The sequence below is a fragment of the Hibiscus syriacus genome, unplaced genomic scaffold (assembly GCF_006381635.1).
Source record: "Hibiscus syriacus cultivar Baekdansim isolate YM2019G1 unplaced genomic scaffold, ASM638163v2 tig00110462_pilon, whole genome shotgun sequence".
Taxonomy (NCBI): Eukaryota; Viridiplantae; Streptophyta; class Magnoliopsida; order Malvales; family Malvaceae; genus Hibiscus; species Hibiscus syriacus.
Window position 1 is genome coordinate 2,356,460 of NW_024062747.1, and position 24,694 is coordinate 2,381,153.

Below are 24,694 nucleotides of genomic sequence, written 5' to 3' on the forward strand. Positions count from 1 at the left end.
TTTTATAATAAAAGAATTAAAAGAAAATATCTTATACGTAATTGGGAGACTATTTATATATATTACCCGAGGGCAAAGAAGAAGACAAATATACAGAGCGAGGCGAGAATATAGATGCTAGCAAGAAGTAACAAATGTAAATGGACCCGAGCCTGTCCGAAACCGCAACATGACAAAAAGTTATCATTAAAAAGATCGGGCGGCAAAGCAAGGCGATCAATAGTGGTCAACTCATCATTCTGCAACTTCGTATTGAGATAGAGAGATTTTAATGGGGGACGAAAACAAACCCAAAGCACCTCATGTTTTAGTCTTCCCTTACCCTGCTCAAGGTCACATCAACCCCATTCTGCAATTCGCTAAACGCTTGCTCTCCAAAGGCATCAAACCCTCCCTTGTTACCACCGTCTTCCTCTCCGACTCCTCCTTCTCCGACCTTTCTTCCACCTCTATTGATCTCCACACCATTTCCGACGGCTTCGATGAGGCGGCCACGATCAGGCCGGCAGTTCCGATGTCTACCTCCCAACTTTCTGGTCCGTGGGTCCCAAGAGCTTTGCAGCTTTAATAGAGAAACTTGGTGAAACCGGTCACCCTGTTGATGCCGTCGTCTATGATGGGTTCATGCCTTGGGCACTCGATGTTGCGAAGCAGTTTGGGATACCCTCGGCGGTGTTTTTCACCCAATCTTGTGCCGTCAACAGCGTGTATTACCATGTTTGCAAGGGACACCTTCAGCTGCCACTCCCGGCGACTCTGTTTCTCTTCCGGGACTGCCTCCGCTTCAAGTTTCAGAGTTACCGTCTTTTGTCGGTATTTATGGATCCTCTCCGGTTTGGTTTGATGTGCTCGTGCATCAGTTTTCTAACGTCGATGGAGCTGATTGGGTGTTTTTCAACATCTTTTTCGAATTGGAAAAAGAGGTAAGCAACTGGTATTTAGATTTTAGAGCATATTTCTTTTTTTTCTTTTTCAATTACCAATAATGGTGGAAGTCGGTTCATTTTGGTTCCAATGGATTTGTTTCATTAGGTGGTAGATTGGATGTCGAAATTCTGGAACGTGAGGACAGTAGGACCAACTATACCTTCTATGTATTTGGACAAAAGAATCCAAAATGATAAAGACTACGGTATGAATCTCTTCAAGCCAAATGTTAGTGCTTGCATGAATTGGCTGAGTGGAAAACCAAAGGACTCAGTGGTGTATGTATCGTTTGGAAGTTATGCATCACTCCGAATCGAGCAGACGGCGGAGCTAGCTTCAGCTTTGAAAGAAAGTGATGTCTACTTCTTGTGGGTCGTCAGGGAAACAGAGAAGGCCAAACTACCATATAATTTCATTGAAGAGACCCGGGAGAAGGGTTTGGTGGTGTCATGGTGTCCTCAATTGGAGGTCTTGTCTCATGAGTCGGTGGGTTGCTTTCTTACCCATTGCGGTTTTAATTCGGTTCTCGAAGCACTTAGTCTCGGAGTTCCGATGCTGGCAATGCCGGAATGGACCGACCAGCCTACTAACGCGAAGCACATAGAAGACGTATGGGGAATCGGAATAAGAGCTCGCTCCAACGAGGAAGGAATTGTGAGAAGAGAGACCATAAAAGAGTGCATAAGGGAATTAGTGACTGAAGCCGGAGAGAAAGGAAAGGAGATCAAGAATAATTCAAGCAAGTGGAAGAATTTAGCTAAGCAGGCAGTTGATGAAGGTGGAAGTTCAGATAAAAACATTGATGAATTTATAGCTAAATTACTCTGAGACTTGTTACGTACCTTTTTATGTTTGAATAAGTTAGGTTTTAAGACCAGATGCTGAATGAGAGCAGTTGCTGCTGAATAAGATCACTTTAACTGTTTGTTTGTTTCACCAAAAATATTTTCTATATCTTTTAGTGTTTGGTTAGAATATAAGTATATAACAAACTGATTAATATAAAATATTTTATGGTAAATAATTTTTTTTTTGAAAACTTTATTTTTTTTATTAAAACTGAATTTTTTTTTTATTTATAGATTTTTTAATAATTTTATTTTAATATAATATATTAATCTTAATATTTTTATTTATAAAATTATAAAAATATTATTTTAATAATATTATTAACTTAAATAATATTAAATAAATTCTAATATTTTTAAAATAATGATATTATGTTTTTATAATGAATATTATTATTTATTATATTTCATATTTACAATATCAACTAGTAAGAAAATAATTTGGACAACATCTTTCAAAAAAACATAAAATATTTTGTACAAAAATATTTTCAATGGAACAAACATATCTTAAATCTGATTCTGGAAATGACCTTTTTCAAACAAAGAAACCTGAAAAGACAATTGTTATGGTCAAGGTTCAACAAGTTTATGAAGCTGCAGGTCGAGAGGTTTCTTGGGATAACTCCAGGGAAATTATTAGATAATAAATCAAGTGAAGTGACTTACGGGATAAGTTCTTAACCACACGATGTAAAGCCATCTTTTTGAAATGAAACATTTGGCCAATGAAAAATATGGTTTTATATCGTGTAATTAATAATTTAATAAAATCCTACTATATAATATTAAAGTTTTAATTCAAAATTTAAATTAAATTATATAATGTATTTTTTTAATATACTATAATAAATAATAGTACAATTATTTTATATCGAATTTGAGCTTTAAATATTTCCGACCCATTTTTTGACCATTTAAAAATGATTTTTTTTCATTATTTCCAAAAATATTTTTTTTCATTCGTGCTACTACACTTTTAAGCAGCCAAAGCGAATATTATTGACCACAATCTATCAAAATTTAGATGAATCATTGTAGGGCTTGCAGACCGTTGTTAATTTATTAAATAAATTTGTCAAAATTGATTTTAATTAATTTTTTAATATTTAACTATAAATTTGATTTTTATATCTAAAGCATTGCTCCTCCAAATCACTCTCTTTGAAAAGATCATTGCTATTGGCAGAATGGTTCTCGCAGGCTATTAACGATCAAAAGTGCGTATGAGATTATTTCTAAAGATATTTGGGATAACCCCAACCCTTGTTTGAAATTGATTAGAAGCTCATATTAGAGAGTATAATAATGCAGCTGGTTATAGTTGATTAGCTGTAATCGTTTCTGGTTAAGTTGTTGTAACTGAAGTCTGTTAGTTGGGCTAATTAGTTAAGCATTGTGTTATATAGTGGGCATGTTCACTATTCATGACTCGATGAGAAGTATTTTTTGTATTTTTTGAACTTTGTATACGTTTTTAATATTCAGTAAAGTTTTGCAAAACTGTCTTCTTTCTTCTGTTTTGATTCTCTCTTCCCTTTCCAGTTTACCATAGTTAGTCTTATCTTCATTTCCAGTTCGCCTAAATTCTTGCGACCTTTTGTCTTCCGTTCTGCGTATTTTTTTTGCTTCCTCGTCGAGTTCTCTATGGTTGCTCGTCATTTGGATTCTTGATTCGTCGCATCCTCTTTGGTTATACTTTGCGATTCCGGTCATATTGTTCTACTAGTACTCTCAATTGAACTCGCATCTTGATTCACCTAATTTCTTTTGGCATTCGTTACTTCCGTTCTGCTACAGTTGTGCTACTGCCCTTACTTGCCCTAATATCGTAATCTGATACAAATTGATTGAATTCTTTAGGTCTCTTGACAAATTTGGTTTTCGTATGTGCTTGTTCTCAGGATTGATTTGTTGTGTCTTCTCTATTCTAGTTGTTCTTCAGTTTTTTGCTTAATTCGGTACTTTGTCTAAGCTCTTCGGCGGATCTTCGATACTGGTGAGAACGTTCTTATCCTTTGATTGGTTAGCTTATTGCATTCAGCTCTTTGCTGTTTTTTGGTTGCAAACCTGTGATTTGTCTACTATCTGTCTTGTGCTCTGAATGGCAAATTCTATTGATGAAACTGTTCTAAATGCCACTGGTAGTTCTGCCTCTTCTGCTCCTAATAGGTTGTTCTTTACTAAGAAGATTAATGCCACTTTAGATGATCACAATTATTTGATATGGCATCAACAAGTTTTTCTCACTATTAAAACACAGAGACTTCAGAAATATATAGACTCAAATGTTTCCTGGCCTACACAGTATATTACTTCAGATGGTGTAGTTAGTTTAAACCTTGAATATGAACTATATGAAGAGCAAGATGGAACACTTGCCTCATGGTTGCTCTTTACTGTTAGCGAGGAAGTGTTGTCTTATCTCATAGGTCTTAATACTACAGCTGAAATCTGGAGTACACTGCATAGGTTATACAGTGGTAAGACTACTTCTAGGTTAATGTCCTATAGGAGAATGTTTCATTCTCAGAGGAAGGGGGAACTGATTATGAGAGATTACTTGATGAAAATTAAGTCTGTTTGTGACAATCTAGCTAGATGTGGTGAGATAATTTTAGAACATGAACATATCACTGCCATTTTAAATGGACTTCCACCTGAGTTTGAGTTAGTTATCACTGTTATAACTGCTACTTCCACTCATCCATACTTAAAGTCTGTTAGCACTATATTACTGGATGCTGACACTAGACAATCACATTCCTTCAATCATGTCACTGTATGTGCTCATGTTGCTACTCAAGCTGCAAATGATCAAGTGGTCCCTAATAATTTGTCACATCTTGAATATCAAAATAACAATGAATTTGTTGAGAATGATGGTCAAAACTTCAATAATAATATCAACAGTAATAAGGGTAGAGGCTAAGGGCGGTTTTCATTCTCGAGACCACAGTGTCAGTTATGTGGCAGAATGGGACACCTTGTTGAAAGGTGTTATTATAGGTTTGACATGAATTACAAAAATGAATCATCTCGCCCCCCACAGAATAGCAATAACAAATGTTATTCCAATGTTCAAGCCAATGTCAGTTCTTATAGTTCAAACAGTGACACCTTCATCCCTTATAATTCCACGTACTATGCCCTTTCACCTTTGATAGCAGCCCATCAAGGTCTTGTTTTTCGCCCACATACCTTTCCTTTTAACGTTCATCAGCAAGCCTGCCAAATCCTTTCAATATGTCATCATTTCCTTCTGTAAATTCACCTCAGTCCACAACCCCTATTCAGTCTCATACCACATCTCAAGCTTACATAGCTACACCCGAAACTGTGAATGATAATGCCTGGTATCCAGATTCTGGAGCAACACACCATATCACTAAAGACTTTAACAACCTACAGGTTAAAGATACTCACTCTGGAACAGGTAGTGTGATTGTTGGTAATGGTAGTTCTCTACCAATACAGTGCACTAGTAACTCATTTTTATATGATAGGACTAATAAGTTTCATTTAAATAAGTTACTGTGTGTTCCTAATATCACTAAAAATATGTTATATGTTTCCAAATTCATTCAGGACAATCAAGTTCTGCTTGAATTTTATCTTAATTTTTGTCAAGTTTGTGACCTGTACACTCGAAAAATTCTGTTAAAAGGAAGTGAAGATGGAGGACTGTACAAATTCAATATTGACATGAATAAGCCTGTTGATAGTGACTCTGTTGATAATAACAATTGCCTGCCTACTGGTGATAGGGTTCATATTCATAATTCTGTTCATAATTCTTTGTCTTCAATAAGCTACTATATTGTAAAATACTAGAGTGTCTATGGATGTATGACACAAAATGCTAGGTCATCCTTCTAAATAAGTTTTGCTTTCTACACTAAAACACTACAATGTAATTCCTTTTGATATAAATAAAGATCAAATGTTGTGCAAAGCATGTCAGCTTGCTAAATCACATAAGTTGCCCTTTTATGAATCACATACTGCTTACTCACAACCTTTAGAGCTTGTAGTGTTTGATGTATGGGGTCCTGCCCCTGTGTACTCTAATGGATTTAAATACTATGTTACCTTCACTGATGCACATAGTAGGTATACTTGGATCTATTTTTTAAAACAAAAATCTGAAGTTAAAACTATTTTTCTTAAGTTTCATAAACAGGTATAAAAATAGTTTGGTGTCAAGCTCAAGGTGTTTCACTGATGCACATAGTAGGTATAGTTTGGTGCTCTACAAGCCTACATGAAAGAGCAAGGCACTATGCACATGATGGCATATCCTCACACTTTAGAACAGAATGACTCAGTGGAAAGGAAGCATTGACAAATAGTTGAGGTAGGTCTCTCTATGCTAGCTCAAGCTACAATGCCATTAAGTTTTTAGAATGATGTTTTCTTTTAGTGCAGTGTTCCTTATTAATCGATTATCTATACGGGCATTGTCTGACATTTTGCCATATGAAAAACTTTTTCACAAAACACCAGATTACAGTTTTTAAGGGTTTTTGGTTGTGTGTGTTACCCATTTCTAAGACCTTATAATCAACATAAATTTTAGTTTCGGTCATCTGCTTGTGTCTTCTTGGGTTACTCTCCTACTCATAAGGGATACAAATGTTTAGATTCTAGTGGTCGTGTCTATCTGTCAAGGCATGTTCACTTTGAAGAAAATGAGTTCCCTTATTAAAAACTTCAAAACCTTCATAGTACCTCTACTCCACCAATGACATACAATCCTGTTAAAACTGAACAAAAGTGTTCAAGTGTACAAAATATCAGCTCCCAAAACAACATGTTTTATTATTTCTTTCTTTCTTACACTAACACACACAGTCACAAGTTAGTTTTACCATCTTCCTCATTACCACAACAAATGCTAGAGTTATCATCACCAATATCAACATCTTATCCTTCAAATCTACCATCTCTTACACCTTCAACATCATCACATCCATTCATAACATCATCACATTCATTCACTTCATCACCACACAATGTAATTTCATCACAACCATCCACATCATATTCATCTCACCCATTCACAATTGCTACATCACTACCACCATCTTCATCTCTATCTCCATCTCCATCTCCATCTTCATCATCTCCATCTCCATCACCTCTATCTCCACCACCACCACCACCACCACTATTACGGCAAATTCAGAATACACATTCCATGGTTACTCGTGGGAAGACTGACATTTTTAAGCCCAAAATATTGCTTGCTGAGACAAGTCCTCAAGTGCCAACTAATGTATATGAAGCATTGCAGCATCTAATTGGTGTGAAGCAGTTCACAATGAGTATAATGCTCTTATGAAGAATGGCACATGAGAATTGAAGACTCTACTACCTACATGCAAAGTAGTAGGTTGCAAGTGGCTTTTTAAAGTAAAGAATAAGCCTGATGGGTCAGTTGACATGTTTAAGGCTCGTCTGGTTGCCAAGGGTTATTCACAAATGGTGGGGAGAGACTTCTCTGAGACATTTAGTCCGGTTGTTCGAGAAAAGCACAATAAGGATTGTGTTGGCTGTTGCTGTCATGAAGAATTGGTCGCTTAGACAAATTGATATTAACAATGCGTTCCTCAATAGGAAGTTAACTGAGGAAATTTACATGAGTCATCCTCCGGGGTTTGAGCAGAAGATTGAAGATGGGAAGGAACTGGTGTGCTATTTAAAAAAGGCACTTTATGGGTTTAGGCAAGCTCCTAGAGCATGGTTTGAGACATTGAGGAAATTTTTGGTTGAAAGCCTTGGTTTCACTGTTTCAAAAGCTAATTCCTCCTTGTTCAACAATAACATATGACCGAAATCAAGGCTCAAGCAAATTGTTCAACAATAAAATCTCCCACAATGAGCCCATTAGGTCAAGGAAGCTTTTAGATCCATAGGGTTGTTGAACTTCAAGCTCGATTTTTAACTGTAAGTCTTATTTCTAAACAAACATTAATCAACACTAATATAATAATCCAGAAACATAAGATAACTCATAAAGCAAAGCTCTCTGATACTTTTCAGACACATAGCTACCATTTAGCTTTAGACATTCCATTTTCTTCATCTAGTTCTGGATAATGGAACAATATCTTTAGGTCGGTCCTAAAAAGGCTAGTACTAATCTTGAAAATCTTAGTGATATGTGTGTACTACAGCTCTTCTGAAAGTTTAACCCGAATGGGTTCTAAACCGTTCCCTGATCAAGCTACATATTTACCTAAAATGAGTTTAAACCTCAAGGAGTTTTAAACATGCCAATCTCACTCCTGAAAACATGAATTGACCAATTTTGAAGCCGATAAACAGTCAGACTTGTACTTCTAACTTTTACGAAGACATAGAAAGACCAACGGTAATGCTCCAAGGCTTTAAATTGAAGTATAATTGACATGTAGGCATACAGGTCACTCTTACGAGAAGAATGAGTACTTTCTCCCCACTGATACATGGTTCTATTTGTAAGAGATAATACTGTTGTTTCATTGCCCTTCAGAATATTTGTAGCTTGATTATCAAGCGTAATGGTATCATATATCAGCTAATGTTCAATTCTACTGAGTTTATTTCTCCTGAAAAGACTGCAGTATATTTTCATTCACCAACAATGGTTCAATTTTACACTGCTATGAAAATCAACCCTCCATCCCATAGTAAATCTATACCCAGATAATTCCTTTCACAATCTATTTCTTGTCAACGCAATGCAATTTATTTCAAGGGAAAAGGAAAAAACCATACCGACGTTTGCGATAAAAGCATGCTTCTCCGAGCATTGATAGGAATAGGAACAAGCTAATGATTATGTTCCTTAACAAACCTCGTAACAACCCATTTCCCTGATTTTTCTTTCTTTACAACGATCATTGATTTACAGCCTTCTCTCGTAATGGCACTAGGCTACGAGGTCTCAGCTTTCGAAAACCTTCCTTGTTACAGATCAGTCGTCGCCAAACGACTTTACCGTCACGCATTGAGCTGCGAAACGCATCCACACGCATGATGAATCCCGCACGTGTGGCGTAGGCATCGTAGAACACTTTGGCTGCTTCTTCGGATTCGAATTCCATTCCCACATACGATTCCTCATCGGAAGCTCCTCCTGTTGTAACAAACTCCCCTCCGTTCGAATTATGCGTCGTTTCAGTTTCAGCTTCTTCAACCAAAGGATTTTCATCCACTGATGAATTTTCAAAAAAAAAAAATTATCGAATGATGACTTTGGCATGTGCCTGCTTCTCTCTAGAGCCCCGAGCCCAGGCGTTTTTAAAAATTATTTTCTCCACCCACGTCCACCGTCATGTCCACCGTCCGCCGCTACACTCCGACCTCCGTTTGACGCCTTTTTTCCCTGAGAATATCATCTGCTCACGGTGATTCCAAATCTGGGCTTAGATTTGTGATAAAGTCTTTTAATCGACGTAGATCTACACGCTAAAATTCCAAGACAGCACAAATCTGGGCTTAGATTTGCTCTAAAATTGTTAGGTATTTTTGCTTTTATAGGTACTTTTAAGAAATTAATAAAATTCATTAGGTAAAGCAGTGAACATTTAGAGATAAATTTAAAATGTTCAAACGTTTTGAGGCTAATTTAAAATTAAAGTTATAATTTATTGATAAAATTAAAATATTTAAAAGTTTAAACATTAATTTAAAATATACAATTGTTTTTTTTTAAAGAAGGTATTTTATATTATAAATGTTTACAAAGTACACCATATCAAAAACTTCATTAAAATCTTAAACCTAAGTAGAAAAGGAGAGAGAAAAAGAGTATGCATACTAAAGAACAAGGAATAGTGTACACCTACTGTAAAATACTCAACTAGACAAACACAGTCGCTAAGCCTAACCATACACTGGAATCCAAGAACAAATGAAAGCAGTACTAAAATCCTGCCATATAACAATAAGGCTTTCAAAGCTTCCTGCCACTAGCTTAAAGAATAGAAAGCAAAGACCAATAACTGAGCTAATAAAACAGATTCCTTTACAGACACCCCAAACAAAACAGCACTATAATAAACAGCAATATAAATCCAGCAAAGACTGAAGAATCGACTCAATCTCTACTAGCAGTAACCAAGAGTAATTGATTCGGGACTACGAACGAAATCTTCAACGACGGGGATTAGCAACGGCCATTGATAATGAGCCCATACACCTATCTGCAGCAAGACAATATTAAAAATTTGATCCACCGAAAAAGCAGCCATTAAACATTGTTTTATTTCTACACAACCATATTTTCCAGATTATACAAAAAACTCCCACTTGCTAGAGGTCTAACCTTTTTCCTAATGTTTTGATTGAACCATACCTATAAAAATCCTTTAACGTTCATAGGAAACACTAAGTTTGCCTTCCACAAACGACTCCATCTTTGCCACACTTGTCAAACCACATCACATTGACACAAAACATGGTTAACTGTTTCCTTTTCCCGATTGCAGAATATATAGTGCAATTAATCCCCCTTCTCTCTGTATATCTATACTATTAACTTATCTGAAGGCAGCGACTCACTACATTTCATCATCTGCTTGAACTCCATTAAATTAATCTTTCCATCTCCATCTGCATCCACTTTTGATATCATATTCTTACAATCCTCAATAGCTCTTCTTTGCTTTAACCCTAGCGATGACAAAACCGACATCAACTCCTCGAATGTGATGAATCCGTCTCTATTTGATCGAAGAAGTTAAATGCTTCCATCATGTCATCTTCATCATTTTGCTCTTCCGCTATCGTTTGGTACAATATACCAAATTCATCAATATCCACGAAACCATCTCCATTCACATCGATTCTTTTGATAATTTGATTTAATTCTTTTTCGGAAATGAATAAACCCATGTTTTGTAGTGAATCATTGAGCTCTTCCTTCGTTATCTTGCCATCTCCGTTTCTATCAAACATTTGAAACACTCGACGAAGCTCAACTAGACCCATTTCACCCATCGAAGAACAACAGAAAAGAGAACCTTACCAAAGTAGAAATTTGTTTGAAATGCAAGTCCCAAATGAACAAATGAAAAATGAATGGGTTGAATGATTGACAAATAATGAACAATATGGAGAATTAAGTGTCGAGCGATGTTTGCAGATGGTAAGTGAAATGGGGGAGAAGGTTTTTAAAGAATGAACAACTAAATGAGTTGTTATGAAAAAAACAACGCGATAAGAGGTTATTTTTGGACAGGTTTTTGTTGGTATGTTGTTTGCAGCTAGTTGGGATGTTTGGAGGTGGAGACTCAAAGATTGGAGAGTTGTGATTCGTTTTAAGGATGAATTTATAAACGTTTAATTGTTTGCTTTCTAAATTTCATTCCATGATTTTGGTTCCTTTTAACTATATACATATACACTGTATTTAAAAAAATTTCATCAAATGAGGCATTCAAGTGAAATAGTTTGTTTAAAAAATTATTTAAGAAAAAATATGTAAAAAGTAAATCATGTTATTTAAATTACAATTATTGTAAAGTTTTGATAATAACTTTACGTTTAAGTGTTTAATTATAATTTATTTTGTTGTCCCATGAGATTTTGTCTTGATTAATTCAAATTTATTTATGTTGCTTACTTGATTTTAGTTGACGAAAATAAGAATTTTTTCATATATAAGGTGTCAAACTCATATCTATTTGAGTAACATCAAATTATTTATTACTTAAACCAATCTATTGATATTTTAAGTTGTATTCTTTGATAAATAATAATAAAAAAACTGAACATTTTTTTCCTCAATTTTTGTAATAAAAAAGGCACTGTTCAATAAAAACAATGGAAACAGGTTTTAAGATTTAAGCGGAAATTTTAAAAAGAAAAAGAGAGAAATGTATTCCAACCAAATTCGTCTTTACAATGAGTTTAGGGACAGAGTACGTTTGCAAAGCATTTTCTTTTCATCTTTGAGAGGAAAAACAAAACTAGAAAGGAATATGGCAGTGGTAAAAGGGCCTGAAAAATCAGGAAAAAAAAACAATCAGATCCAGGCGAGTGGTACTGGCTGAGACCTTAAATATTGCAAGCAATTTCAAATTTTCAATAAATTGACTGAGTGGGTCGTTTCTATCTACACCCAACCAAGAAGCTGACTTGCTTTACCGTTCCATTATTATAATGCAAATTTCTCTCTAAACAAAAGGGCAAACACATCCAAGTAAAATAGGTTTTCTTCCTCGCGTTCGCTGATCAGAAACATAGAGACGCCGCTAAAAAGGGAGAGATGAAGAGGTAGGCGTACTGTATATAACAAAATCGAGAATTAGGGTTAGGATTTCCATTTCTAGCTCTTGAGGCTTTACTGCTCTGTTGTTAAGAGGTAGAGGTCCAAATTCCCAAATTTAGTGTGGATTGACAAGGCTGGCCCAAGTAATGTGGATTTATTTGGGCTAAAAACTGTTTTCGTATATGTATATATATATATATATATATATATATATATATATACCTCTATAAATAAATAATGTTGGGATCGCATAATTTTATTAATTTAAAGAGATATTAATTAATTTATAAATTAATAATTTATTAATTTAATATATATTTTTCGATTCAACGATCTTACATTATCTTTCATGAATAAAATATATACATTGTATTGACTAATTAAATTATGTTCATTACAATGTAACTAATTAAATATAATACCTACTACTAAAAAATCAAAGTTCATTGTAGTACGTAGTACTAGTTAAAACTTAAAACAAGTTCATCTATGGTAAGAAAATCAATCACTATATAAACAACATTAAGCATTCCTAATTAGTCAATCCAAATCCAAATCGAAACCAACCAACCATGGCTTCACATCTAAAGGTTGTCCTACTTATATTTGTAATTTTATAGAATTATTAATTTATAATATTGAAGGGACTATAAATTTAAATAAGGTATTCCGAAAAATTATTATCTTATTAATTTATCGAAATTATTAATTTGGATCTTAGGCTCAAGTCAAGACCGAGAAAAATTATTATTTTAGAGAGATTATTAATTTATCAAGTATTAATTTATAGAGGTTATATTGTATTAATGATTTTTTTAATTACAACCCGTTTTACCTATAAAATATATTTAAATATACAATTATGGATCCATAAATATTTTCGAGGGTGTGACATATATATATTAACAACATAAAATTTGTATACAAACTAAGCACAAACTAAATTTTAGGATGGACACAATCAACAAAATAAACACAAATAAATTTTAAGACGGATACAATCAATAAAATAAAAGAAAGATCGGATTTAGAGTGAACATTTACCCAATCTCACGCCTTAGTAGATCCACCACAGTAATATATATATATATATATATATATATATATATATATATATATATATCTATAATACAATAATTTAAAAACAAAATCAACAGATTAACATAATAAGAGATACATAACAATCTTTTAAACCCCTCCAAAATTGTAATGTTGTGATGTTAGCCATCTCCAAACTTGTATTGTTATTATGTTATGTATGTTACAATTTTATTCAACTATAGTTAGTATGTCTATATAATTTTGTGTTTAAGGTTTTAGGGTTCCACATACTCTCATATAATCTTCTATATTTTTGTTTTCCTTTCTTATTGTTCTACTCATTGTCATCCGCTAACACTAATAATCTTTGAAAACGTGAATTGCTCATAAAGGTTCAGTATCAGAAGAGCACCACTATCTGATATTTTTCGACAAGTGAAATCACCTAGGTACAATGATTCTGTCCAATTTTATGCTTAATTCATCTCAATGCAAACTTAAATATGACAAGAATTTCAACTTGCTAGCATGTCAAATATGTCATAAGAACATTAGTAATTTGCACAACAGGAACTTCATTTGTCTGCAGCCTATAATATTTCAAGCCCATCAGGTCAGATATAATTCAGCTCTACCCTGTTCTCGTCTGATGCTGTATTTATCCAACTTATTCCGTGAAGAGACATCAAACACTCCTTTTGTTCGTAAAACCCGGACCATGATAAACTATATGTATCACCTAATAATCAGTTATGCATTAACTACGCTCTGAGGAAGAAACACTCGCCAAAATGGACCAAAAGTTTCCATCTAACATCTTTGATGCCTCAAATTAACAAAACCGGACACCCTCGAAAGAAACAATCATGCTGCACTGCACCACCTAGGATAATCTCTCATTCATTTGAATTCAATCACTGTTTCCTGAAATTTCCCTCCGGTAGGGCTCGTATAGTTGCACCACCTCTGGTCCTTCACTCAATTCTATCTAGCAGCTCTGATAAGAACCAAACCAGCTACCTAAGAGCAAAGCTCACCTTCACCCAGGGAACAGGGTCAATTTCAGTAGAAGGCTGCAACATTTTTTCTTTTCAAATCAGGTAATGGGTAAAAAGGAAAGGAAATATCACAATGCTTACAGTTGCATGACAGCTTCCTTTCCCATTACACCTAGTAGCAGCAAGCTTTAATCACTTGAAAAATCCCCTAAAATTAAATGCACTTTTTCATATGATTTTCGAAACATTTACATTAGTTCCCTATACTTTGCAGCAACCCAATGGACATAATAGAAGAAATCCAGAAATAACACCAAAATCTGTAGAATCAGTTGCATTTAAATTCGAACACACCCAGATTACATGGAATAAAATCCTTTTCTTTCAAAGCACCCAAATTATTATTACTCCCATAAAAACAACATAAATACATTAAAAGCTCCCACATTTCTCTTTCGTTCTACAGACTTTTATGGAATATCCCAGGGCTTAGGTTCGGGGACAGCGACGACCATACCTTGGAGCTGAGGCGTAAGCACGACCTGACAGCCAAGCCTGGAGTGCTTGTTTAAGATACGACCCCTCGAATTCCTTACCAGCACATATTCCTCGTCGTAGGTACGGGGTGGAAGCCTCTCGAGCCATTCCTGGACGATGTTGACCTCGCATTCCGCGGAGCAAGCATCGATCTCCTCGAGGCGGTGAGACGCTGGATCGATCAACCCACAGTCAGTCAAGGCTCACAGTAAGCTCTGGCATGTTAGGCCCGCTACCTCACGCTTTTGCCCTTCTGGGTGGATAGCGAAAATTTTGACGATCCGATCCGAAACCTTCTTGGAGGGTGATAAGGTGGCGGGGGATCGGGTGAAGATGTGGGAGGAGAGCGACGGTAGACGGTGGATGTGGGAAGTGAGCTTTTGGATGGTTGAAATCGCCATTGACCCGGGGGGGGGGGAGATGGAGACTCGGAGAAAAGTTCAGTTGAGTGAACCGTTTAGAGGTGTTTCTGTTTTCAACAATACGGTTCGGTTAGTCGGACTATCGGGCTTGGATTTTGCAACGTGGTTCCCTACGGTCCCGAACCCTGCGGTGCCTAACAGTTAAAACTATGTATAATTTCACATGTTAACCCTTTACTTTGACAAAAAATATTCACAGTTGAACTTGTATTTCTTTTTTTGTAATATTTACACTAATCAGAGTTTTTGTTGGCCTTTTTTATATATGGGGAATAAAGATAGTATAGATCAAAGACTCTTAATCATTGATAATAATATTTATAGCTCTATGTATGCGTACTCGTACTTGATAACTCAATTGATAACAATAGATATTTAAATATGTTAAATTTTTTATATGTTATACTAATAACGATATCAACCCAATTAAGTTCTATTAATAAATTTATATTTTTCAAAAATATGCAATGTAGCACTTATTTGTATTTTAATAAAAGGGTAAACTATGCTAATAGTCCCTTTTGTTTAGGTCTGACAGACTTTGGTTATCAATTTAAAAATTAAAGATAAATAGTCCTTCACATTATCTATGCGTTCGGTTTTAGTCCATTTTCCATTAATTTATGTTAACCCCTTTTGTTCAAGTCCCAAACATGGTTGAGGGACTAAAAACTAACAGAGTTAATGCTGAAGACTAAAATCAAATTGGTCAATAATGTTAGGGACCATTTTCTTTAATTTTTAAATTGGTGACCAAAGTCGGTCAGATCGAAAATATAGGGGACTATTCGCATAGAATTACCCTTAATAAAATGTTTGGTATAGTATATATTTTTATGTATTTATTTTGTTTTGATTTGAATAATTCCTATTTAGAGGAGGGACAAAGAAAATTTACATTCCCATAAACATTGAACTCATAATCTAGAAAAGATAAGGGGTACTAATTGAAAGTTTTTAACCGCATACTTTAAAATTGTTGATTAATATATATACACTTTTAAAATATTTGATATGTATATGTAGTTCATACTTGATACTATATTTAAACTATTATTATAGTATATGTCATATTTGATTAGTTGATTTATCACTCACATAATTCTAACTTAGGTATCACATAACTCAAAAATGAGAGTTCAAATATAACACTTGCTTTCGACGTTAATATGGATATCATACTAATATTTTCGGGGGTGGGACGGAGTATCATACTAATAGATGGAATGGTAGTTCATGAATTATAGTATTAGATTTTAATATATATATATATATATAGTATCATGTTAAACGTTTTATAAAAGTGGAAAAATAATTATGTAAATATTAAAAAATTCAAGGACCACTTCATAATTAATCTATTTTTATCGCACCGAACTTTATTTACTTATATCATCATTAGATCAAAGCATAATTTTTTTCTTGAAATAAAAATAATTAAATGATTATTTATATAGTTTCTATAAAAGTTATATTAAATTATTTTTAAAATATATTTAAAATATTATAAAAAATTATTTAATTTTGAAAATCATAATAAATAATTTGATAATTAAGGTATTTTATTTTTTAAATAAAATTTTAAATTAAGTTCAGTATTAAGGCGAAGAACCGCTCTTAAAAAATTTATTTTTATACAATTCAATTATTCTTCAATATTTTTCATTAATAATTTGATTATTTTATTTTATAATTCATCTATCCACATGGAATCTTATATCAGACCCGCTTAAAATGATGGTCCAATTGGCTTTAATTTATTATTATATTTTTATTTTTAAAAGGTCCAAGTGGCTTGTTCCTTAGAATCCCAAAATAATCCAGCTTCTTACCAGTTAAGAATCGGCATGGCAGCAAACATAGCAACTGGCTTAACCTCCAAGCACCTTTGAAGCGCGTGTACAAGCTCCGGCTTGAAGTTTGAACAAAATATAGCCTTTAAATTAACTGGAACAACCAGCGAGAAAAACACGAAACCCACCCCCGGAAGTTTTACGAATTTACAATTACGACATTTTCCTATGTACGTGGCAGAAAACTACTGGTTTAGTCATACAATAAGGAAAATTCTAACCGTAGAGGATAACGGACATTGGGCCCACTCATAATTGATCATTCTCCTCAACCTCTCTGTATCCAAGCTGGCAAACACTTGTCTCCTACTTCTCTCATTCGCTTTTCTCATCATTTTCCCCCAACTATACTTTTCATTAAACCCTAACTCTAATTTCCCCTTTGTCTTGTAAATCCCCCAATCTCCCTGTTCTAACACCGAATTCTTAAGAAAGAAAATGATTCCTTTAATTCCATCCATATTTCTTCACTTTATTCTCATCCTCGCGTTTGTCAACGGCGAGCAGGATTCTATCTACGATATCCTAAAGGCCCATGGGCTACCAAAGGGGCTGCTTCCGAAAGGGATAACCCGATTCGAATTCGACGATAAGGGTCGGTTCGAGGTTGAGTTGGATCAGGCGTGCAATGCCAAGTTTGAAAGCGAGCTGCATTATGATAGGAACGTGTCGGGCACTTTGAGTTATGGCCAGATCGGGGCCTTGTCGGGGATTTCGTCTCAAGAGTTGTTTCTCTGGTTCCCGGTCAAAGGGATTCGGGTCGATATTCCTAGCTCGGGTGTCATTTATTTCGATGTCGGTGTCATTTTTAAGCAGCTTTCATTGTCTTTGTTCGAAACGCCGAGGGATTGCACGGCGATTCGGGAATCCGGTGATTTGATTCGAGATGGCAATTTATTAGCTAAATCAATCGAAAAGGTTCATCTTTTTATGAATCCTATTATCTGATTAATAATTTGTGAAATATAATTTTATTAAATAGCTTAATTAATTATTTTTCTTGTACAAATTGTAGAATTCACTTGCGAAACTTGGATATAAATTTGATCAAGAAAGATTTGGGAGGAAAGGCAAAGGAAGTTATTCAATAGCTTAATCAGTTTAGCCTTGAACTTGAAGTGTATTCAGGGCCTCGCCCTCCAACATTGTAAATTTTGGTCGGAATGTCTGCTGTATATGGTCTTTACGTCTCCATCCTGTGTGATTTGCTTTCATTTTTGTCTTTGTTCAATATAGTGCAGAATCATCGACATGTCAAGTCCAGCTGGCTCCTGACTAAACGAGGCTAGCCAATGAAGTGACAGTGGAAGATTGGAAAATTAATTTGTTGATGACCTTCATGGTTAGTTTATCATATGGAAGATAAAATGGAGAAGGGAGCATTTGGTTGGCTATTTCAGGTGATAAAATCTTTGAAATTTAATTCATATTTTAAAATTTTCATTTGTATTTTGAATATAAGCATGGCTATTAAATTGAGTCTCTTTTGTTGTAAAAAGAATTAGATTGATGGGTCAAGAACACCATCATGAATCAATAATGAGACAAAGTTCAATAATAAAAGTTTATTGAGTCCCTTATTTATTGCTTGCTAAACATGTGATCCGGGTTGTATGCCTGAATATTGTGTTTCAGTTGTTTTGTTGATTATTCTTTAATCTCAAGATGCCCCTGTTCCATATCAAATATTGATGTAGTACGAGCTTTTTAATCTAATAAAATTTACGCGATGTGTTAAAAAGGAGGGAAGCATAAGCATAGGTGCGCTGAGCTCATCAGTATTTTGTTGTTTTCTGTTTTAACTTTCTTGAAGAGACTTGTACTTGCATTGCTATGCTCAAGTTTAATCCTCAGTGGAATCACGGAATATATTATCATAATTCAAACAAGTATTTACGACCTTGTGTAGATCATGGTTATGGGATGGGGGTATATTTGTCCCTAGGTTTTTGAACTTGCAGACTTGTCTCCGAAGGAAAATTTGATTTTATGTTTTTTCCTTTTATTTTCTTTGGCTTTGGGAAGGTTGTTAAAGCCTTGCAAAATTAGTGATCTTTTGGTTATCTACCAGATGTGTGGCAAGGCCACATACTTATTCTCTATGTGCAAGAAGTTCTGATAAGCTTTCTGAAATTGTTTTAGCGCTCTGGATCATGGAACTGGTGGCTTTTTCTGAATCTATGTAGTGTAAAACTTGTAGATCGTCATATTAGATGTAGGGTGCAATCAATCTTGTAAGCAATCATACCTTTGCGTGGAACAACTTGGTAATAAAATTTGAATAAGATACTGGGTGTACCTATTCTATTAATCTAAGAATGTTGTAAACCAGTGTTAAAATCCGGACTACATTCCTTGATTTCCTCTATGTAAAATTTGCAGTTTGTCTGTACCAAGTGCATCAGATGGCATTGAATTAGGCCAATGGATTGTCGTTAAATATGTCTAGTAAGTTCAATTTTTTCCCATTAAAGTTCCCGACTTCTATCATAGACACATTCTTTTGCACATCAGATGTAGATTTCCCTAAACATACTCTCTAAAAAGCTGACTTTTGTTTCGTTTTTCGGATGGGATTGTAATTAACATGTTTGTTTCTTAAGATTACAGTAGAAGAAACAGAGGTCTAAGGTACACCCTGCCTTGTTAGTAAATGCCTGTAGAACAATTCTGTATTTAGTCTAGAAACAATTATTGAATCCTTGGCGATACTGACATGAACCGAGGAGAAGATTCAATTGGGCAGAAGATTGATGAGGCTGGGTGGGGTTGACAGGCCAGCTTGGCCTTGCCGGAGGTTAATTTTATACTATACTATGCTATTCTTATATGGCCTGTGATGTGATCATTGATCAAATGATTATTACACATCCCATTGCACATGCTATGCTACCATGTTTTAAGAGGCATTTTGTTTGTTTGCGTGTGTGTATGGCAGGTGATGCGATCATTGATCAAATGATTATCCCGCATCCTTTTCAGATGATTATCGCAACATGCTACTCTATGCTATACTTATCCATGGTGGTGTTGTTCTGTATATCTTGATCCTACATTTGCACTTTTGATTGATGATTAATTATATTTTATTTGTGTGTGTGGATCTCGGCTTTCTAGTGATTTTATTTGTTTGTTCTCAAATAGTAAAAGAAAAAAGCTTATTTTGAAAATAAATACCTCTAAAGTATGATATCTAAAATTTCATTCTATAATCATTTTAAGTCTAACAATAAGATTCATTAAAAAAAAACTTGAGATCCAATGAGTGATATAGATTAAATGTGATTTTTTTTGAAAAAGAAATCAAATTTATTTTAATTAAAAAGCCATAGTAGTTCCATTCATCTTCCTTGATTCAGTTTAATACCAATTTTCTTTTTTAACATTAACGATGGTTTAAAGACAAATAGAATAATAACGTGAAGTCATTTAAAAATAATGCATGGCCAAATTAAATATTATATTAAAGTAGGAGGGAAAATACTATTAAGCCTTTCATACTATTTTTCAATGGGTTAGTTTATTGTTATTAATCTTCAGTCTGTTTCATATATTTAAACCTAAATTAATCAGTTTGTTTCATCTTTTCAGAACTCTCATTGTTAATCTTCAATGTCGAATGTAATAAACTAACACTTTTTTAAAATACTGAGCCCAATAGCTGAAGATACGTCTTGTCATTATTAAATTATGAATGCACAAGTCAACATACTAACAATGAGTCACATGCTGATATTTGGTTAAAAGTTTCTCAAAACTATTCCATGAATATTTTCCCATCATTCATAGTTCTTACTACTCATTTTGGTTCCATTTACTCCTTTTAATTTGTTTCAAATTTCATTGATGTGAACATAGTTGATCAAAATAAAATTTTAAAAATCATGAATGAAAGTGAAATAAAGCATAAAAACCATGGGTATATGGAGTAATTTATTCAACAAAAACCATAAATATTTTAGTAAATAAAATGGAGGAATATCAACCTAGATTTTTATTATTTTACACCTTGAGATCAAACAAAGTGAATTTTAAACTCTAAAATATTTCAGATGTATATTATTGAAGGTTTTTTAAATAAAAAAATATTTTATTTTATTCCATACATACCCCCCATGGAGCCCCCCAATCTTATACAAACATAAACTCTTGAAAAAACACTGTTTTCTTTTCTAATACTTTGAAGAAACTGAGGTTGTTTGGTGTGTTTAGAAATTACATCCATCATTGATGTGGTACTTGTCGAACACTTTGTAGTAATCCTAAAGAAATATTCGATATATGGCAATTAATTTTGGCCCTCTTCAACCATGATTTCAAAGCATATCTCATCAATACTTTTTTTTTACTTAAGATTAATTGAATCATTCATTTGAATTTTTTTTATTTGTGCATTTTTTAAAAGGTTATAATATAAAATGAGTGCTTAAATTATATTTGTTTTTTATTTAAGTGTTTAAAATTTATTTTGATCAAAATAAGTGTGTAACATTTTTTAATCAAAATAAAATCCAAAAAATTTCAATTTTTTGTTAAAATAAGTGTCAAATGTTTAATATTGTTAAAAAAGTATCATCCAATGAGTAAATAACACACTGCTGAATTTTTCATTTTTTTAATTCTAAAAAATATCCTTATTTTTTTAAAAAAAATCTCTAAATTCCTAAAAAATCTTAAATTATTAATCTCTAAATCCATAAAATCATAAATCTGACTACTACCACTATCAAATCAACTGTAACTGCTCACTAATTCTGTCGTTAAACCCTCGCTACCGATTATCCTACTCTTTGTAACTAGAAATTGATGAACGACGTGTCAATCAAATATTGAACGCGAAATCTTCCATATCATACGATGAATGGCGAATGACAGACGAACGAACAATGAAATGGACGTTGCGGATCTTGCAATGAGAGGAGGAGACTTCTTCGACAAAGGATGGATTTAGGGATTTGACTTATTGTGAGAAATTAGAAATATTTAAATGAAAAAGTTATATCTTTCAAAAATAAAAAATATAAATCAAGCTACATGTCAAATAATTATTAGATTTTAGGGTTTTCTTAACTAAACGATCTTAAAATGATAAAAAGATATTAACTAGTAAAATAAATTCTAGACTCCTAAATGCTGAAAGGAATATAATTTAAGTGTTTTTTGTTATTTAGGGTTTTTTTAATATACCATTTGAATTTGATTTTTTTAAATTTATTTTTTAAGTTTAATAATAATTTTAACATGGGATGACATGGGAATTAGACCACCAATGAGATTACGATCAGTGGCAGACGTATGTGTATTTTAAGGTGGGCACGGGTTCACTTGGAATCCGAGTTTTATGTTAATTTTATTATTGGTGTCTACCCTGAAATTTTATTTATATCTACCTCTACGATACATTTCTATCATTAGCACATATATGTCAACCCTGAAAAATATTTCTGAATCCATCACTAATTACTATAAGTGGTCAAAATTATAACAGTTAAATATATAATAACACATCAAATTTAGGGACCAACATGTTTAAATTTGTTTCGAATATATCATATTAGACATAAAAAAGAAAAAATAATACATTACATTAGAAAAAAATATCAAATCATATTATATATATATATGATGTTGAAAATTTATTAAGTGAACCCATCAAACCACTTCAATGGTTAATTTTTCTTTTTTAGATAAATATGAGTTTTATTTATCCAAAAAAAAAAGACCAGTAAAAAGAAAAGAAAAAACCTATACAAGATTTAACTCATTACAAAGAAATCTATGAACAGATTTCATTCTATCCATGGGCAAGTCTATCAATTTACACCTAATTAACATGCACAGATTTGTGCTGAAAAGTGAATAGATTTCTCTCCCTCCACACATAATAGATTCAAAGCGATTGTCATGATAATCATAAAGAGGGACTTGCCCTTAAGGCATTTAACAAGAATATTGTTCTTTGTAAAAGTATTAATTTCAAGCAGTTACGTACGTCTGTAGAGTGTGTTGTCAATGAAATCATCCCAAACTATTAAAAATTAATAAAATTCGATTTAAATATATTTAATAAGAAAGAAATAGAAAAGGTCTTTTTATTTTAATATATAAAAGTAAATCATTTTAAATTAAAACAATAAAAGAAGAGAAAGATAAATGAGTCAAATGTTCAAAATTATGTATTTTTAACAATTTCATCTCATAATTAATTATACTAACAATAGATGGAAAATTTATTATTTCCGCAATTTTTTATATTCCTTTAATTATTCATTTTTTAAATTTTCTTTCAATTTTATCCAACATAACCTAAAGGACTCGATTAAATTTTATATTCTAGCTATAATTTAAAACTTAAATGATAAGAACTAGTTAAGTCAATAAAACTTTACCACAAATGGTATTCTAATAGTAACGACATAGTGAATTCAAAGGTATTTAAGTAAATCTTTTATAATAAAATATCTACTTCAAGAGATTATGATACATAATTTGCATAGTTTAGCAGAGCTTCAGATGATGCTAGTAACTCACCAAAAGAACTTCGTAGGATTATGTTGTTTACATCTTCAGGTGTTAAGAAAACTCCCGACTACTAATGAACATATTATTATATAAACAGTGCGCAAAACTCAATTAATAATTAATGTATCTTTCTTACAGAAATTCGTAAAAATGCTATCTATACGCATCAATCTTAAATTTTGTTATTTTATATAATAACTCGTATTATTTTATAGTTTTTACGCTTGCACACACATACATATAGCCTAATCAGGGACAAATGCATGTGCTTATGATACGAGGATGAATTTACAAAATTTTAGAAGGAAGTGAACTTATAAAATTTTAAAGGGTCAAAAATAAATTATCAATAAAAATACACACAAAAATCTAAAATATAAGAGAAAATTTCAAGGGGACTGCCTCTGCCCTCACCCACCCCCTCAATCCATCCCTGAGCTTAACCAGTTGGTGATGAATTAGAGGGTTTTTTTTTATAACAAATATAACTTTAAAAGTTATTTAATCCTATACTATTTATATTATTTTCGTCCCATAATTTGTGTCTCATATTGACTATGCACATATTTTTAGGAGATATATTTAATCAAGTGAATGACATAATTATCCTAAAGCGTGACTAATAGATTTGATAGATTTATTTTGATAGGTGTATAAAAGTGGGACATGCAAGGGTAAAAAAGAAAATATGTGTTGTTGTTTGTTGACATTTTTAATAAGAAATTTTGAATGAGACAAATATCAAAATAAAATAAGACACATTTAGTGAGACTAATAGTATAATTTAAACAAATTTTGGTTAATATTGCAGCTAAATGGAGGATTTGAGCATGAAAGTATAAAGCTATTACTTCATTAATATATATATATATAGCTGATAATAGTTAGGGTTCATTATTATTGGAAGAAACAACATTCTGCTTTTTAAGTTCATTTATTTATCGAGTTTTGGTTGTGTGGTTTATAATTTAAGGAGTATAAAGATAGAATTGAACCTTGATATAACTATCTTGACGTATACTTCATGCCAAACTCATATAATTAAAAAATTAATTCATTTTCTCTTGATTTAATGAGAGAGAGAGAGAGGTGGAAGATGATCATTTATCAAACAAAAGTTTTAGAAACCCAAGAACCAGAAAAACAAATAACACGAAATGACTCCAGATTGTATGTAAAAATAGATTAATGTATATAGGAATAGCAATTACCAACATAACTACACAAACACCAATATATATTTATCATGACACTGATTTTGCAAGTTTCTTCGCTTAATAATATT

The 24,694-nt window shown here is 33.0% G+C and overlaps 1 protein-coding gene and 2 pseudogenes across 1 annotated transcript; 2 read left to right on the forward strand and 1 right to left on the reverse strand.

Annotated features, from left to right (window-relative positions):
- Positions 1 to 158: 158 nt before the first annotated feature.
- LOC120127078 lies at positions 159 to 1,821 on the forward strand (annotated as a pseudogene).
- Positions 1,822 to 14,543: 12,722 nt separating this feature from the next.
- LOC120126766 lies at positions 14,544 to 15,075 on the reverse strand (annotated as a pseudogene).
- A 2,153-nt stretch (positions 15,076 to 17,228) lies between these two features.
- On the forward strand, positions 17,229 to 18,338 carry LOC120126756 (uncharacterized protein At5g01610-like). The gene is made up of 2 exons (XM_039144853.1): positions 17,229 to 17,805; positions 17,903 to 18,338. Exons 1-2 carry the CDS (start codon positions 17,326 to 17,328, stop codon positions 17,981 to 17,983), a joined length of 561 nt encoding a protein of 186 aa, XP_039000784.1. The 5' UTR covers positions 17,229 to 17,325; the 3' UTR covers positions 17,984 to 18,338.
- The last annotated feature ends 6,356 nt before the right edge of the window (positions 18,339 to 24,694 follow it).

What these genes read in the sequence shown, in the direction of transcription:
- LOC120126756 (XM_039144853.1), top strand. Translation starts at nt 17,326, where the DNA reads ATGATTCCTTTAATTCCATCCATATTTCTTCACTTTATTCTCATCCTC. An exon ending in TAGCTAAATCAATCGAAAAG is followed by an intron (nt 17,806 to 17,902) that starts GTTCATCTTTTT and finishes TACAAATTGTAG; the next exon opens with AATTCACTTGCGAAACTTGG.